General features: G+C 37.4%; 2 protein-coding genes across 2 annotated transcripts in view; one reads left to right on the forward strand and one right to left on the reverse strand.

The window, feature by feature from the left end:
- The first annotated feature begins 4,944 nt into the window (after nt 1-4,944).
- Nucleotides 4,945-7,796, forward strand: LOC131436707 (uncharacterized). The gene is made up of 3 exons (XM_058605574.1): nt 4,945-5,286; nt 7,156-7,485; nt 7,552-7,796. The coding sequence occupies exons 1-3, from the start codon at nt 5,230-5,232 to the stop codon at nt 7,723-7,725; spliced, it is 561 nt and encodes a 186-aa protein (XP_058461557.1). The 5' UTR covers nt 4,945-5,229; the 3' UTR covers nt 7,726-7,796.
- Nucleotides 7,797-13,143: 5,347 nt separating this feature from the next.
- LOC131434429 (putative leucine-rich repeat-containing protein DDB_G0290503) overlaps nt 13,144-15,249 on the reverse strand; it is an 85,514-nt gene continuing 83,408 nt past the window's right edge. Inside the window, exons 12-16 of the mRNA XM_058601130.1 lie at nt 14,910-14,984; nt 14,657-14,854; nt 14,360-14,602; nt 13,663-14,169; nt 13,144-13,469 (exon numbers count right to left, since the gene is read on the reverse strand). Of these exons, the coding sequence (XP_058457113.1) occupies nt 13,225-13,469; nt 13,663-14,169; nt 14,360-14,602; nt 14,657-14,854; nt 14,910-14,984 (1,268 nt within the window). The 3' untranslated portion in view covers nt 13,144-13,224. The remainder of the gene's footprint in view (nt 13,470-13,662; nt 14,170-14,359; nt 14,603-14,656; nt 14,855-14,909; nt 14,985-15,249) is intronic.

Below are 15,249 nucleotides of genomic sequence, written 5' to 3' on the forward strand. Positions count from 1 at the left end.
TCGCATTTTCGGTTCGATGAAACTCATATTTTCAAAAGTTGATGAAATGTTGGCTTATAGGACAGATTCCCTTTGCACCGCAATTCATTGAATGTTTGGCATCAGGCGTGACCTGTGGTTGCATGGATCTGAAATTCGAAATGCTTTGAGCCAGGCTCGTGCGCAGAGGGGGTTTTTAGCACCCCCCCCCCCCCCCCCTTCTCTTTCCATGGAAAATGTTTCAACATTAAGTTCCATGAAAGATAGAGTTATATAAAAGTACAGATAACTTGACAATTCATACTTCGTTCTTAGAATTTATTTCACAGTGTCAGTATTGTGGATTTTCCTTCAAATTTTGCGCTTTTCCCACCTTTTGAATTCCCCTCCCTTGAACCCCTCCCTCCCTCCTTAAAGACTCCTGTGTACGGGGCTGCTTTGAGACTGATTTTTTCTGATTTAGGTTATCGCTAAAATTTTGGTTGTCGTCTTGCTCAAGATTAAAATGTCAAAAAAATAGTGACAGACAAAAAAAGCAGTCTAGTTCGCCGAAGAGACAGACAGTTGGTGCTGGATTAACAATTCGTTCGAAGGAAGGAAGAAAACATGACTCCGAATAATCGACAACAGTTTAGGGGACGAAAAAAGGACTAAAATTCAATACTCGGCACATAGAACTGCATATCACTTAGCTTTCCATGCTTGCTATTGTATGCTGTACAAAGAGCTTCAATTTTATTGGGTCTGCACAGTTCAATAGATAGAAATAAGCAAATGAGCTTAACTAACGGATTGTCTTTATTTTGTCCACACACGAGGTTTACATTTATAGATTGATATTGAGAATGAGAAAAAGGAAATGGTCGCATTGGCAACTTGCGAACAATAAAATAAAAGAACATCAAGCAAGAATCAAATGATGAGGGGTTAGACTGTCGTTGTTCACTTCAATAAATTTATCATTTTCGATGTTGTAGCATTGTAGAAACTTTGTTTCACTGGACTGAGAGATATGAGAAATATACACGGTATGACTGATAATTTCTATAAAACAGTTCAATCAGTCGTTATAATACTCAATTATCGATATTTATATTTACTATAAACAATTGCATGCCAGCAAAGCTTGATGGCAAATTTAAATACCCAAATCCAAATGCAAAAGTGTAGATTGCGAATACGAAAAACAGCGGTCACGCGCACCAAGAAAATACACTTGACCATATGTAGTTTGTATTCGTTTTGTATACGATGAAATTATTTCAGCAGCCGAAATGTATGCAACTATATTTATACATAGTGCTTGCGTAAGTGCATGGGATTTGGGTATTTAATTACAACAAATTCGTATTCAAGCTTTGCTGGCATGCATTTATTTTTGAAGCGATGAGTTTAGATTGAGAATGCGATATGCAGTAATTCGAACTCGCACTATGGCTTTATCAGTCTGCGATTTTGATTAAAGCTAGTAAAATATTTCACCAATAAAAGTAAAGTAAAAAAATGGGAACTAATCTTGAGTATTGAAGAGCTATTTCATATTCTTCCAATTCCCAAGCTTATCAAAGTCAACAATCGAATGCGAGTAAATTATGCTTATTTTCGTTTACTAGTACAACGTTTAGAACGACACCAACGCTTTTGTAATATTACATCAAAATTACTGCACACCACTACGCACTACTGATGTGCAGTGATTACGATATAATATCACAGCTCATAATCATATACAGTATTCAATTAAGGTGATTTATTGTACATAATACGTTGTTTCGATGTAATGACCTGTGGTTTATCTGCAATATTTCTAGAAAACAGATATTGCATTTGATGTTTACTACGTCTAAATTTTTCTCACATCGATTGAAAATCACTTCGTGGTTATTACAGTTCTTTTTTGCTGTATATGTACAAGGAAATATGTGACTTTATCCATTTAAATCGATGCATAGAAATTTTCCAATCGGTAGATGAAATAATATTACAAATCGAAACAGTATTGACTGACCTGTAAGTATTTAAAACCGGACAAATTTTCTGTATGTACAGTCTATTACATAAGAGCGCGGTCACTGTTGTGAGAAAATGAAAAGACTCAACACGAAAATACTTGTGAATATTGTTTTATTAGATCAAAAACTTTCATGCAAATACATCAATAGCAAGTCCAATCCACTTCAGTGTTAATGATGGTATGAAACCTTCGAAACATTCTTTGAGCGCATATTCTTCTGAAAACGACGTCCAAATTTTGTGAAGTCGGCGAACTAACCGCTTCAAATTGTGTGGTCGGTTCTTTCCAAAGTCCAAACGTTCTCAATTAGATTGGCATCGGGCGACTGAGAGGGCCAATCCAAGGTCAAGACACCATTTTTATCTCTGGCCCATTCAAGGCGTTTTTGCACATGCTTTTCACTCAACATCGGTTTTCTGCAAAGTACTTCGAAATTTCAAATTATATGCGATCAAATGTCTGCGATGTTGGTCAATTTTGAAACACCTTCGCGCAAAGTTGATGTCGGATTCTTCAACAACAGGTCACAAGTCACTTTTTCGTCTTTTTCCGACAAAACTCCGACAGAAAAGCGATTTGGAAAGTCATTGACATTTTTCACCTCTTTAAAACGATTCACCCACTTACTCACAAACTGTTTCGACTTTTGTATGTATTTCGCCGCGGCAGCTTGGGTCATTTTGGGACCTTTCGGGTGCGAGCACAAAAAACTCATTTTAGACAAATGTGAGATCGAATTGTAAACAATAGTCAGCGGATTTGTTCTCGCATTGCATGAAGGACACTACTGCCTTCTGTGTTAATAAAAAAACACACCATTCCACTTTACTTTTTGAGTTTCTTGCACCCTATATAGAAAACAAAGATGTGTACCACATCAATAAGTATTCAGAAATAAGTGTTATACTAGCGAACCCCTGCACACTTCGTAGCGCAATAATATTAGATTAGATTCAAATGAAACAAAACTGCTTTCAATGATTTTTTTTAAATATTGGATAATAATAACAGAGCTGTATGCAAGACAAAACCGAGCACAATTACATTAAAAATGTAATAATTCAAAGGTTCCCATAATAAATACGTACACACTTAAAACCAACTCTCGAGCTCGGGAAAGTAAAATGCCGAGACAGATCGGCAACACACAATTTTGCTTATTGTTCAGTAATCAATATTATGTTTTCCTAGATTCGTTTAGTAGGTTTACTGATTTTTCGGCAATGTGCATTTTTTCGCCTAAATTTGGAAAAATCTTTTGCTCATTGGTGATTAACAATTGTCCCGAAATCAGCAAATGTGTTTGCGGAAATTTCGAAATATGTGTTAGCTTTTGCCGAAATTTTTGGCAAGGCAACTGTAATTTGCGTTTTATAGTTTTGCTTGGTACTACGAAGTTAATTTTTGACGAAATATTTCGGAGATAGTTTCCAGAATTACTCCAAAAGGAAGGCGTGAGAATCTACGATCTATCCAGTTAGTAAAATAACTACAAATTATTGTTGATTATTTATAGAAAACGAATCCTGCGATCGAAGGCATACACTTATCAATATAGTCGTTCCCTCGCTGGACGAGCTACCAGGTTTGTTCATGCACCGCAGGCAGGCACCGACTGATCATAAAAATGTGACATAGCATATATTTTCCACTTTGTGCTAAGGTTCATACAGCGCAAAACGATGCGTTATTTTTTCATGCATAACACGAAACTCTCCTATATTATCCAAAGCAGAACTGCCACTGAATGAAATGCGAGGTGTGAAGCAACGATCAAAACCGTCCACCATGCTAGCAAATCTAGTGGATGACATCATTATGGCATGCTCCGATTAGTTCGTGAACAACATAGGTCGATTCAAACCATTGAAAAATGGTGTGCTATCGAAATACTGAAACGAGATTGCCGTACATGTTTAAGTTGAATGTTTCCGAATCGATTGATTCTAAATTATCACCCCTATTCTGTACGTCGATCGATTCCAAATATTCCGATCGAATGTGCAATTTCCATTCTGCATTCCGTTCAAGTTGGGTATGAACTCGAATATCATTCGTTCGAGTTGTTAAATTTTGGAACATTACTCGATCAACTTGCGTACGTATTACTTCTGTTCGGTTTAGAATCGTTATAATTTGTTTATACAAGTGTGACGGTTTCGTTTACCAAAAAATGAATAATATAAATAATATAGAACGTGTAAGTAGTGTTCCCGAACGAGAGTCGATCGAATCATACAAGTCGAACGGAATAAAGAATGCAAAATTCGAACTCGAACGAAAGTGTAGATTCGTTCGTATCACAAATCCATCGGATTGCAAAGTCGGGGTGTATATAAATCTGTCAACAAATGACTGCGTTATTATCGTTAAAAATTATGACAGAAAAATATTACGCATTTTTCATTGAGACTCGACCCCGTATGGTAAAGAGTAAAACATTTTTAATGCCAAAATTATTGTAATGTTCTATGATAAACAATATTTTTAGTATGTGTTCTATTTTCGTTAAAAAGTAACCTTCACATATTTGTTAGTTGGTAGGATCAGTTTCCACTAAAATTTTCTTGAGAATGTTTTTAAACAGTTGAATCATGAATGTTCGTTAAGTCTGGGCTCGATTTCCAATCCCGCACACAGTGTCATAAAGTTTTTCTGGCCCAAAGAGGCGTATGAAGTGATGTTGAATTTGGTAATCATTCGTACTACACCTGTGTTGTTTTGTTTCCGATGTAAGAGAAAAATTTCGCAACTATTTATTTATTCCATAACGAAAGTATTTTTCCTCGTCTGAACTATATTTCGATAAGATCTAATATAATAATAATTTATAAATAAATATATAAATAAAGAACAGCACTTTTAAACAAACGATTAGAAAAACATTAAAATTTAAAACACCGATACGATACATTAATACGTGGCATTTAAAAGCCAAGGTTGACATATGACTTATTTTACAGTTCACGAAAACGAAGACTAATCTTTCCATTTTAACTCAAAAATACACTTCAACTGGAATATCCAACTGTTGCGTTTCGGTAGACGCCTGTTACCCGAAAATTTCAGCATGCAATCCTACTTAAACTATTATTTCAAAATATCACTAAACGCTGATAGCTGATAGTCGATCTCAAATAATTTCTCCCAATTACAAAACTCATACAGCGTGAAAAATCTCATCTATAAAAGCCAACGTTTTGTTGGGATTACGAAAGTCCACTTCGCTCATCACAATGACCAACCAGAATCATTTCGGCAGTTTCGTGCTTCTGCTATTCTCGCTTACATTGGTAAGTACCCAAATCTTCGGTTTCTGCTAATTATTCTACACCAACAGGTTGGAAATCTTTCCCAGCGGGAGATGTTTGGTCACATCATTAAACTCATTCACGTCACATGCGTACGAATATCCACCGGGGATGTAGTCTCGTTTCCATTTCAGCCAGTTTATTTTATCGGAAACGTCATCACAAAAGATATAATCGTTCTTAATTTCATCTATCGTTGCATGCGGGTTGTTCACACCAATCAGCGCAATTCCAGCATCATTCTGTTCATCGTGCAGAATTTTGTAGTACACTTTCGGAACGGGAACCCGCCCTCCGTTATTGGGATCTACGTCCATATATATCTTTTGCATATCACCATTTGCATCAGGTAGCTCCAGAATCCCATATGTACCGGTGTACACCGTCACGGGGGTTTTTCGACGAGCAATGAATTCTTTCACACCTGTTTCTATGCGCTGCCAATTGTAGCCGTTAAATTTTTGCCATTGTGGTGCAACGTTAACGAACCAAAAGGTAGCTCTCTGATGAGGACTAAAAACAAAGTCTGCTTTTGCAGCCAGATGACCGCGGGCTAAAAATAGATCCTTCTTTTTGTCCAACACGGCGTCAGCACGATCAGAGGATCCGAGAATTTTTTCAAGATTTTTCCTTTGCGATTCGAAGCTGTAAAGTTTGGACATCTTCAATCCAGGGTAAAAATCTCCCTGAATGAAGGGAGGTCGCTTCGTAGGTTGATGTTTGATATTCCAGGGTGATAGGCTGTGTTTAACGAAATAAGGTTCGAGTGTCTGCTCGTCGAAGCAAACTTCATACATTTGTAGAAACCTAGGTTCCATTTCAAATCCGACCTTTACCAAAGTAGCATTGTTGAAGCAGCGATCTTCGGTTCGTCGGGCTACATGGAACAATGGACCTTTACAGGTAATCTGTGAGATGTCATGAGCTTCGTCGTTGTGAATGAACCCAAGCTTTCCGTCGCACGATGTTATAATTGACTTTTCTTCCGTATCGGCAAACCCTCGAGTACAGAACAGTTCCACCTGTTCACCTTGACGGAACAGTAGGTCTGTAGAGTTCGGCGTAGGTATGTAAAACTTATCCGTTCCCGGAATTAGATACAGTGGCTGCTTAAGATTGAGAGCTTTGTTTAAAGATATCTTGCATTCTGTAAAATATTTCACATTATCGACATTTCACTGATTCGAATAATTTCTCCAGTTCTTACCGCCAGTTCTCATTGTTTGCTCATCCGGAATATAATCGAAATCCACAGTCGAAGACTCAATAACCATTCTAGAGACATATTGCTCAAACTGAGAGAGCACCAGCAGCGGCACTAGAAGATGTTTCCACATTTTTTGACGATCACACTACTGCTTTTTACTTTCACTCTGCGTAAACGAGTCAGGTTCCACCAACGAACCGAAACCCAATGAATATCTTAGCAATAGGTGTGCGCATCTCAACCACGTTTCTTTCTCTTGGCCGTTATTAACAAAGCGCTCCGAACGAGGTGAATAAACGGTACATCGCTGAGCCACTCTGAGAGAATTGATAAGAAAACTTCACCGCTAGACGAGGCTTGGAAATTATGTTTTCGTAGAAAAATCTTATTCTAATAGGAAAGATATGATGAACACGATTAGCTCATTTCATGTGATTAAAATTGAACCAGATGAGATTTAAATGCCAAAAGAAAATTTCCATTCTAAGAACAACTAATTCTCAATCCACATACAATTTTTATGCCGCTATAGCCCATCTTAAGTTTGCCTGGCTGAACGACTTCGTTCATGAATGAATTCAACAAACCTTCTCACCACTGAACGCTAATGGCTAATTTATAAGTCACGTTTTATTCTTCGCCAGCTGGACGCCACGGACATTCTCATTCGTGAGGTAGGCTGCAACAGCAACGCCGACTATGTGAAGGTCTTCATCAAGATCCATAACGGAACCGATAAGGTGCGTAGTTCCGCGGTTGATATAGACGCAACAGTGTTTCAGGATGTTCCCGATAACGTGCTGGTAAGTTTAGATCTAGCGTCGAAAATGGGCAACGAATATCGAACCCTACTCAGCTCAACCGTGGATATGTGCAGCTTGAACGTATCGAAATCGAATGATCCATTGATGCGATTGTTAGTTTCTGAAATGAACAAGTACGGCAATTTGACCGTGGACTGTCCACTTCACTCGGTGAGTTAAGCTTCAGCTGACGCTACAGCCGAACAAAACAAATTAACGCAGATCTTAATCTTACAGGGCAATTATGTAGTGCGCAATTTCCGCATCAATCGTGAGAACTTGCTGATAAAAATGGCGCCACCTGGCCAGTATCGCGTGGGCATCGACGTGAAACATAAAAAGGTTCCAAGCAATCCCGCGATTCCGATCTTTGATATTGAGTTTTATGCCGATTTAATTGCTAATAAATAATAATTATATTTTTGAGTTGTTTCAACAATGTTTTGAAATAATTGTCATAGATGTGAAATATTTTTTTTAATGCTGACAGGAAATAAAATAAAAGTTTTATGAGGTTTACAGTTATATCTTCATACAACATTACCCGTATCCTCCATCCGTTGCACAGCATAATCAACGAACACAAAAATTTACAGGTGATGATATTTTATATGCGACGCAAACATGGATTTTACAAGAATTCTTATACAAATCTCAGCATTCACAATTTGTTTTGTTTGGCTGGATATGTCTTCCACAGTTTTAAGTCACTTTCATAAGATAACCGGCCGGGCAGCTGAAAAGTATAATATTCTGAACTGGGCCCGTTGCGGTATCAATTCTATTCGAGACGAACTAGCCCGTGTCGACCAAATGAACACTGGCTACGTAAAATCAGCCTATCATCAATATGATAGATTCCACGTAAAAATTGTGCATTTCACTTCACCATAAAATTGAGGGCACGTGTATGGATGTATTAGTATTTAAAAGAATGTTTTATGTTGTTGAACGTGTGTATTACTGAAAATATTAAGATTTAATTATTTCTTACACGAGTCCACGTTAAATTTCGGAAACGTTTCTTTCTGATTTCGAAATATTTCGCGGATAACTGAAATGTTTCACTTATATGACAGTTGAAACTCTTCAAATTATTCCGTGGTACAACGTTTTCACATTCTTATTACATTCAGTAAAACGATGTTGAATCAAGTGGACGTGCGCAAACGTATATTGTACGCACGGTAGCAAAATTCGAATTTAACGGTACACGATCTGGGCATAAACCTAATACTACCGAAATGTACCGTGTTTAGTGTTTGCAAATCATTTTACCAGCGCTTAGCAGTGCGAAATGTAGCTTGCAAAGTTGGGAAGTCAAAATCATATATACGGATTGGACGGTGTTATTTAAGAGCTCGAAAACTTTAACATCGTTCGGATCTGGCTTTTTATATCACAATGCAAAGAAACGCTATTACTAAAAGTTTTCTTTCTACCGGAACTATCAACAAAGATGTTTATGAGATTTTTCTGTATGTGAAAGCAGTTGCTACCATTTATCAGTAGCCACGACCAGAGCTGCAAATTGTCAGTCATGTCAAATGACCTTGACAGACTGACTAAAATCATCGTCAACTGTAATCGGTACGGTCAAAGTGTCTGTCAAATGAGATACTCGATAGTTCAATGACCAAGTAGAAGTATACTCAGTCAAAGACAGGTGACGCATTTTGTTCTTTCTCTCATTCTCCTATTCCCTGTTGAAGTAAAAAAAAATCCATGAGAGTACTAACATAAACATAAATTGATTAAGGTAATTGTTATTTGTAAAAAGTCATCGGATTTCGGAGTTTATTGATGTACATGAATTTAATTCAATGTTTATGCTGCTTGATTAATATTTAGTCACATCGTAATCAAGCAGTGACAGGAGAAATGAAGATAATATCAATCGCATCGGCAATCAATGAGCGTCCTGATGAGTATAATATCAAGAGAATTTAAGTTATGACAGATCGGCTCTCAGACACTCAATAAATGATGATTGGTAAAGCCTGGTTGGCAGCAGTCCAGTGACATAAACTTTCCAATCTTCGTCGTGCAAAGTTGCTCGTTGATAGTGACATTTAGCAGCTCTGGCCACGACTCTCCTGCTATGTTTTGGCCTCTTGACACTATGCGAAATTAGGCTCTCTGACAGCTCACTTACATCCACAAATGCTAATGAGATTGGTTTGTTTTCATCAGGAAACGCATGCATTAAACACGATTCAGACGATCAATCAACTTCGATCGACGTCCAGATTAATTTATTAATTTTTTTTAGCCGAATATTGCTCATGTACCCGTACGTTAAAATGTTCCGTGAACTGGACGTAGTGTAGTTTCATATGAATAGCTTATAATTAATGTTGTTGTTCCGTAATCGTTCCATGCAGATGATACTCGCTTGATGCTACGTGTGAATCGCTTTTACTTATTGTTTTGTTTTCATCAGGAAACGTGCTGGCCACCCATTTTACAGTAGGGCTGCCTTTCATTTTTCACCGGGCATAGAAATCTCAATAGTGGATAATGGATTGATTTAAGGTACAATAGATCAAATACATACCAGAAACAGCAAATCCACTAAACTGTCCAGAACATCGCTCAATAGAAAAGTACTATGCTCGAGATAAGCGGAAACTAATAAGAAAGCAAATGGTAGCAAATGATCTCAAACACAACCATTTGTCAGTAGTATCATAAATCAAATAAACATAGATTTCCCATTGTGCGGAGACACTAACAGCGCTTCTAGTGAGAAACGGGTGTAGTTTTACTGCCATGAATATTTATAAAAAAAGTAAAACATCATGTTATTCGTAAAAATGAACAAAATATAATGATGTTTTTGCGTTTTACCTTTTTTTATAAATATAAAAAACAGGTATAGAATTCGCTCAAACTTAAGAAAAATTTTCCGAGGCCCGGAGGGCCGAATGACATATACCAATCGATTCCGCTCGACGAACTAAGAAAATGTCCGTGTGTGTGTGTGTGTGTGTCTCTGTATGTGTGTTGTCAACTAAGAGGTCGAGATCTCAGAGATGGCTGGACCGATTTTGATCAAACTAGTCGCAAATGAAATGTCTCCCCGTCACCCTGAACGCTATTGAATGGTTTTGAGATCGGATGTTTACTTTTTGAGTTATACGAAGTTTTATGTCAAAATTTTCAGTTTTTTGACAGTATCTGTCACAATTGACCTTGAAAACAGAATATGTTTTCAGACTTAGATTCCACATGATAATAGCTATCCAACAAGCCATAGATTGTTGAAATCCGTCCATTTTTAACGGAGATATCGAAATTTTTGTGTAAACGACTTTTTCGCCTATTCCAGCAGTAGAAGTTTTGAGCGCTGTATGACAAAGAAATGCTTGGGAGCAACGGAAAACACGATTTTTTATACTGTGACATACAATTGTTTCTAAGTACCAAAAATACTGTGTACAGCATTCTTTTTCATGACAATTTGCCTTGGACCGATTTTAGCACGGTTCGTTTTTGGCAACATAATCGTTCGAATATGGCATATGTAAACCAGATGATATCAGCATTTTCAAGTTGAAAGTAATTCCATAATTATATTGATTCAAACTACTTACAGCAATAAAAGCTGGAAGAACATAACTTCCATATACCATACGACTCAGTTCGTCGAGATCAGCAAATGCGTGTGTGACAAAAAATTCACTCAATTTTCTCGGAGATGGCTAAACTGTTTTCTACAAACTCAGAACTACACATGAAAAGTAGTATACTCCCAAACAAGGTTCCTGAATTACGTTTGGATCCGACTTCTGATAGCGGAACCACAGGATGATATATGAAACGAAATTAAAATAATGCAATTCATTTTTCTCGTAGATGGCTGAACCGAACTAAGATTCAAATGAAATCTAAGAATCATCTATGATTCAAATAAGAGGTCTTAAAATCCTATAAAATTTAGTCAGATCCGATTTCTGGTTTAGGAGATAGAGGGTGATTAGTATAAAAATGTTCATTTCACATAAATTAATCAGATTTATCGGGTTTGATGATTTGGATAGTCGATTACGAAATAAATTTATTTCAGTTTAAGCGGTATTCGTTTTTGGATTCGGAATGCAAAAATTCAAATTAAAGGACTTAAGGTCCCATACAAAATGAGTGAATTTTATCCGATTCTGGAATTACAGATGATGAGTTTTCAAAATTCATACCGATATAGAAGACGTAAATTGTTTGGCGTATTAATTTATGGCCATTTGAATCATTTTGGTTTATGCTAGTTCCTGAATACCGGCTCTGGAAGTACCATAAATAATGATGAAAAACTCTAAAGTGGAACTTACTTCGACATCTCATGGAATGTTCAATCGATTGTCACACGTTAAGATTGAAATTCGATACGATTTGCAGTTTCGACATTACAGGGTAATGAGTGATTAAAATCTCAATTTGCCGTTTAAAACGACGATAATTATAATAATGTCATGAGAACTAAAACACCTAAGAATATCCATGCAAAAAAACACATGCGGATTGATAAAAAAAAGGTATCATCTCACTGCTAGGTGGATTAATCACGTTTTTCAACAATAACCAGCTGGTTTTCCGAAGATTGTGGATTAGATTAGATGTCGTTTATTTTACCCCGATTAGAAGGATTGTAAATTGGCCCTTAGGGCATGTTCAGGAGTATTCTAGTTCTAGATGCATAATTTATGTCAGTTTTAAAATTTAAATCCGGAAATTAAAACGAAAGAAACTTACAGCCCCCGGAGCGTTTTATTCGTGTTTCAAATAAAGAAAAAATAGAACCGCATCGAATACCAGTTTTAAATTTGACAGTAGAACTATTCGAATAAATAACGTTTGTTTCACTTTACCCTATAACTCCGGAACCGGAAGTCGGCTCCGGATGAAATTCAGGAATTATATATGGGACCACGAGACCTTTCATTTGAATCTAAGTTTGTCAAAATCGGTTCAGCCATTTGCGAGATTGACACATTCGCACACACACACACACACACACACACACACACACACACACACACACACACACACACACACACACACACACACACACACACACACACACACACACACACACACACACACACACACACACACACACACACACACACACACACACACACACACACACACACACACACACACACACACACACACACACACACACACACACACACACACACACACACACACACACACACACACACACACACACACACACACACACACACACACACACACACACACACACACACACACACACACACACACACACACACACACACACACACACACACACACACACACACACACACACACACACACACACACAGACATTGCTCAGCTCGATGAACTGAGTCGAATTGTATATGACACTTTCACTTTCACTAGTCGGTTTTTCAAGTGATTGCATTACCTTTCTATATGAGAAAGGCAAAACGTGCACAATTCTACCAACTTGTTGAATAGATATAATAATTGCATTTCTAATGTTTTGTTAAAAGAGTCAGAATAACCACAATTGGTTCTACGTGTCTAGATGACGAAAAAGTTGTATCTACTTCGGAAAGTGTAAAGAATATTTGGAAATTTCCCATAGCACAGTTTGAGTCAACAAGAGAAAAAACAATAATTACAGGACGTTTCATGTCCAGATTATAATTAGCTGCTCATTGGTAATTTCTTTCGGATCAAATTGTTTCGCAGAATATGACCAACATTCACTAGACTTAGACTCGCTCTCGTTCTTGGAAACATATGTGCCTTGTAACCAAAACTGAATAAAACAAGTGTATAGTATAATGAATAGCAAGTATAAAAATATATTCATTGATGTGAATATGTGCTGTACCTGGGAACCTCTTCGCGAAAGCTTTGTGCGACATAAGCTTAAAATTACCGATTAGGTGCAATTTTCGCTCGTATTTTTTCCTTTCCGTCGTTGTTAGCCGGTACCTTAATCTTAAAGTTGAGCACGTACATCTTGGAATCACCATTGAGCAGTACCTCCGGCGCCAAACCGGCGCCTCCATCGGTAGACGTAATTGGTTGCAACTTGGGAGGCATTCGCCCATTTTGAATCACTTCAACTGCTTCCACGCTACCACTACTGCGCTCCCCGTTTGCGTTAAGTATTTCATCTGAAATTCATTAAATTACATCAACGCACGTGCATACTTTCTGGATCAGAATCAAGGGCGCTGCATAAGAGACGGAATAAAACTGAAGGTTCGCGAAATAATGCAGTCAAGTAGCTTTCCAGGTGAGCTAGAGCTGAGCTACGTGTTATTAGCATCATTTGCACGCTTTCGGCTTTGCAATCATTTAACTTACAATTTATCGTCGTTATCCGGTCGTTAGTTTTTTCCGATAGAAGCGAGAGACGTCTCTCGTTTGTCTCTTTCGTGCTTGAGGGGCTTGGTTTGTGTTGTAAGATTTCTCCCCACTTTCTTTGCTCACACCTACTACTGCTGCTTAGTATAGTTTTGCTGCTCTTATTGTTGCGTCTCCCGACGGGGTTCTGTTGGTTATCCGTTCTCATTCTGGATGCAGAGGATATAGCTTTTCTGCCTGACACTTCGGGTGTCCTAATTGGCGTTTTAGGTCGGCGCAAATCGTCAATTACTATTATACTGCTTCGAGCAGTCCTACAATTATGTCCATTGTCCTGCTGCTGGTGCTGCTGCCACTGATGTTTGTCGTCGGCTAGAATTAACCCATCGTCCAGTGCATTTTTGTAAATGGTAGCTTTTGACCCGCTTCCAACAATTTTACTTGTGGAACTAATGGCCGACTGCTCAGATTTATTCAGCTTTTTTCTTGCTATGCGTGTGCTTGAAGCTAATAAAGACAAAAATATTAGCATCAGATATTAATGGCATCGAATGGTAAGAACTTAGTGCTATTCCACAAGGAAGCAGACACCAGTATATTTCAGTACCTAATTACATTGTACCTAATTACATCGATTACATTGTTAGAAATTTAAATTTATGTATGAAATTTCTTCTAGAATGATTCGTGTTTGTACCTCTATCGATTGGGATTTCACTTCGATGTTCTAAAAACTCTGGTTCAGACTCTGGAAGCAGACCTTGATGATCCGAAAAAGTAGTTACTTGTGATAAGCCTGCTTTAGCATGTTGTCTTTTTTCAAAGAAGCTTCGTCTAAACTCTTCATAACTCTTCTCGCGAGGATTCGACACTAGAGATATCGATGGCTTGTCGGGTTTTTCCAATGTCATGGATGAGTTTAAATTTATCCTCGAATCATCTGCCAAAAAGAGAAATGCAAAAATGGTACGAAACTATTAAATGATAGACATACTCCTACGCATCATAGACCCCGGTTCTATGATTGACAGTAACTCGTCATTTGTACCGTTCTGATGACTGTTTTCGCGCATCACTAAATCGGACGACGTAACATTCATAACACTCACTACACTGGGAACTCTTGACGGCGATGAGATGTGTGAGTTTCTGAATGACCTTTTCTCTCGCTGAACAAATGATGCCTTGAGTTCTAAAAATACAATTGCGATCGATAAATGCTTATGATTTTACCATAAAATCGTTACCCTGCGTTCGTATCGGCCTTTTTGATTCAGAAGTGGGATTGTCAGGCGAACCTTGTACATATTCATAAGATTTTTCTGTGAATGGAAATTAATTTTGTCTTATTATTACATTTGTTCTACAGCGTAATTGTAAAATTACTCATCGAATACTTATACCATGGTTTGGACGTGCATTCAGACCAGTGCCAACCATCTCACTTATCAATATTGTATTGAAATTGTAAAATTTTCTTTTTTAAGTTTGACTATTATTAAACATATTAGTGATGTCAACAATTCTATTACATTTATATTATTATCATTATTATTATTATTATTATAAGATAAAGTAATTTGATAA

Source organism: Malaya genurostris, chromosome 3 (genome assembly GCF_030247185.1).
Source record: "Malaya genurostris strain Urasoe2022 chromosome 3, Malgen_1.1, whole genome shotgun sequence".
In the NCBI taxonomy this organism is placed as follows: Eukaryota; Metazoa; Arthropoda; class Insecta; order Diptera; family Culicidae; genus Malaya; species Malaya genurostris.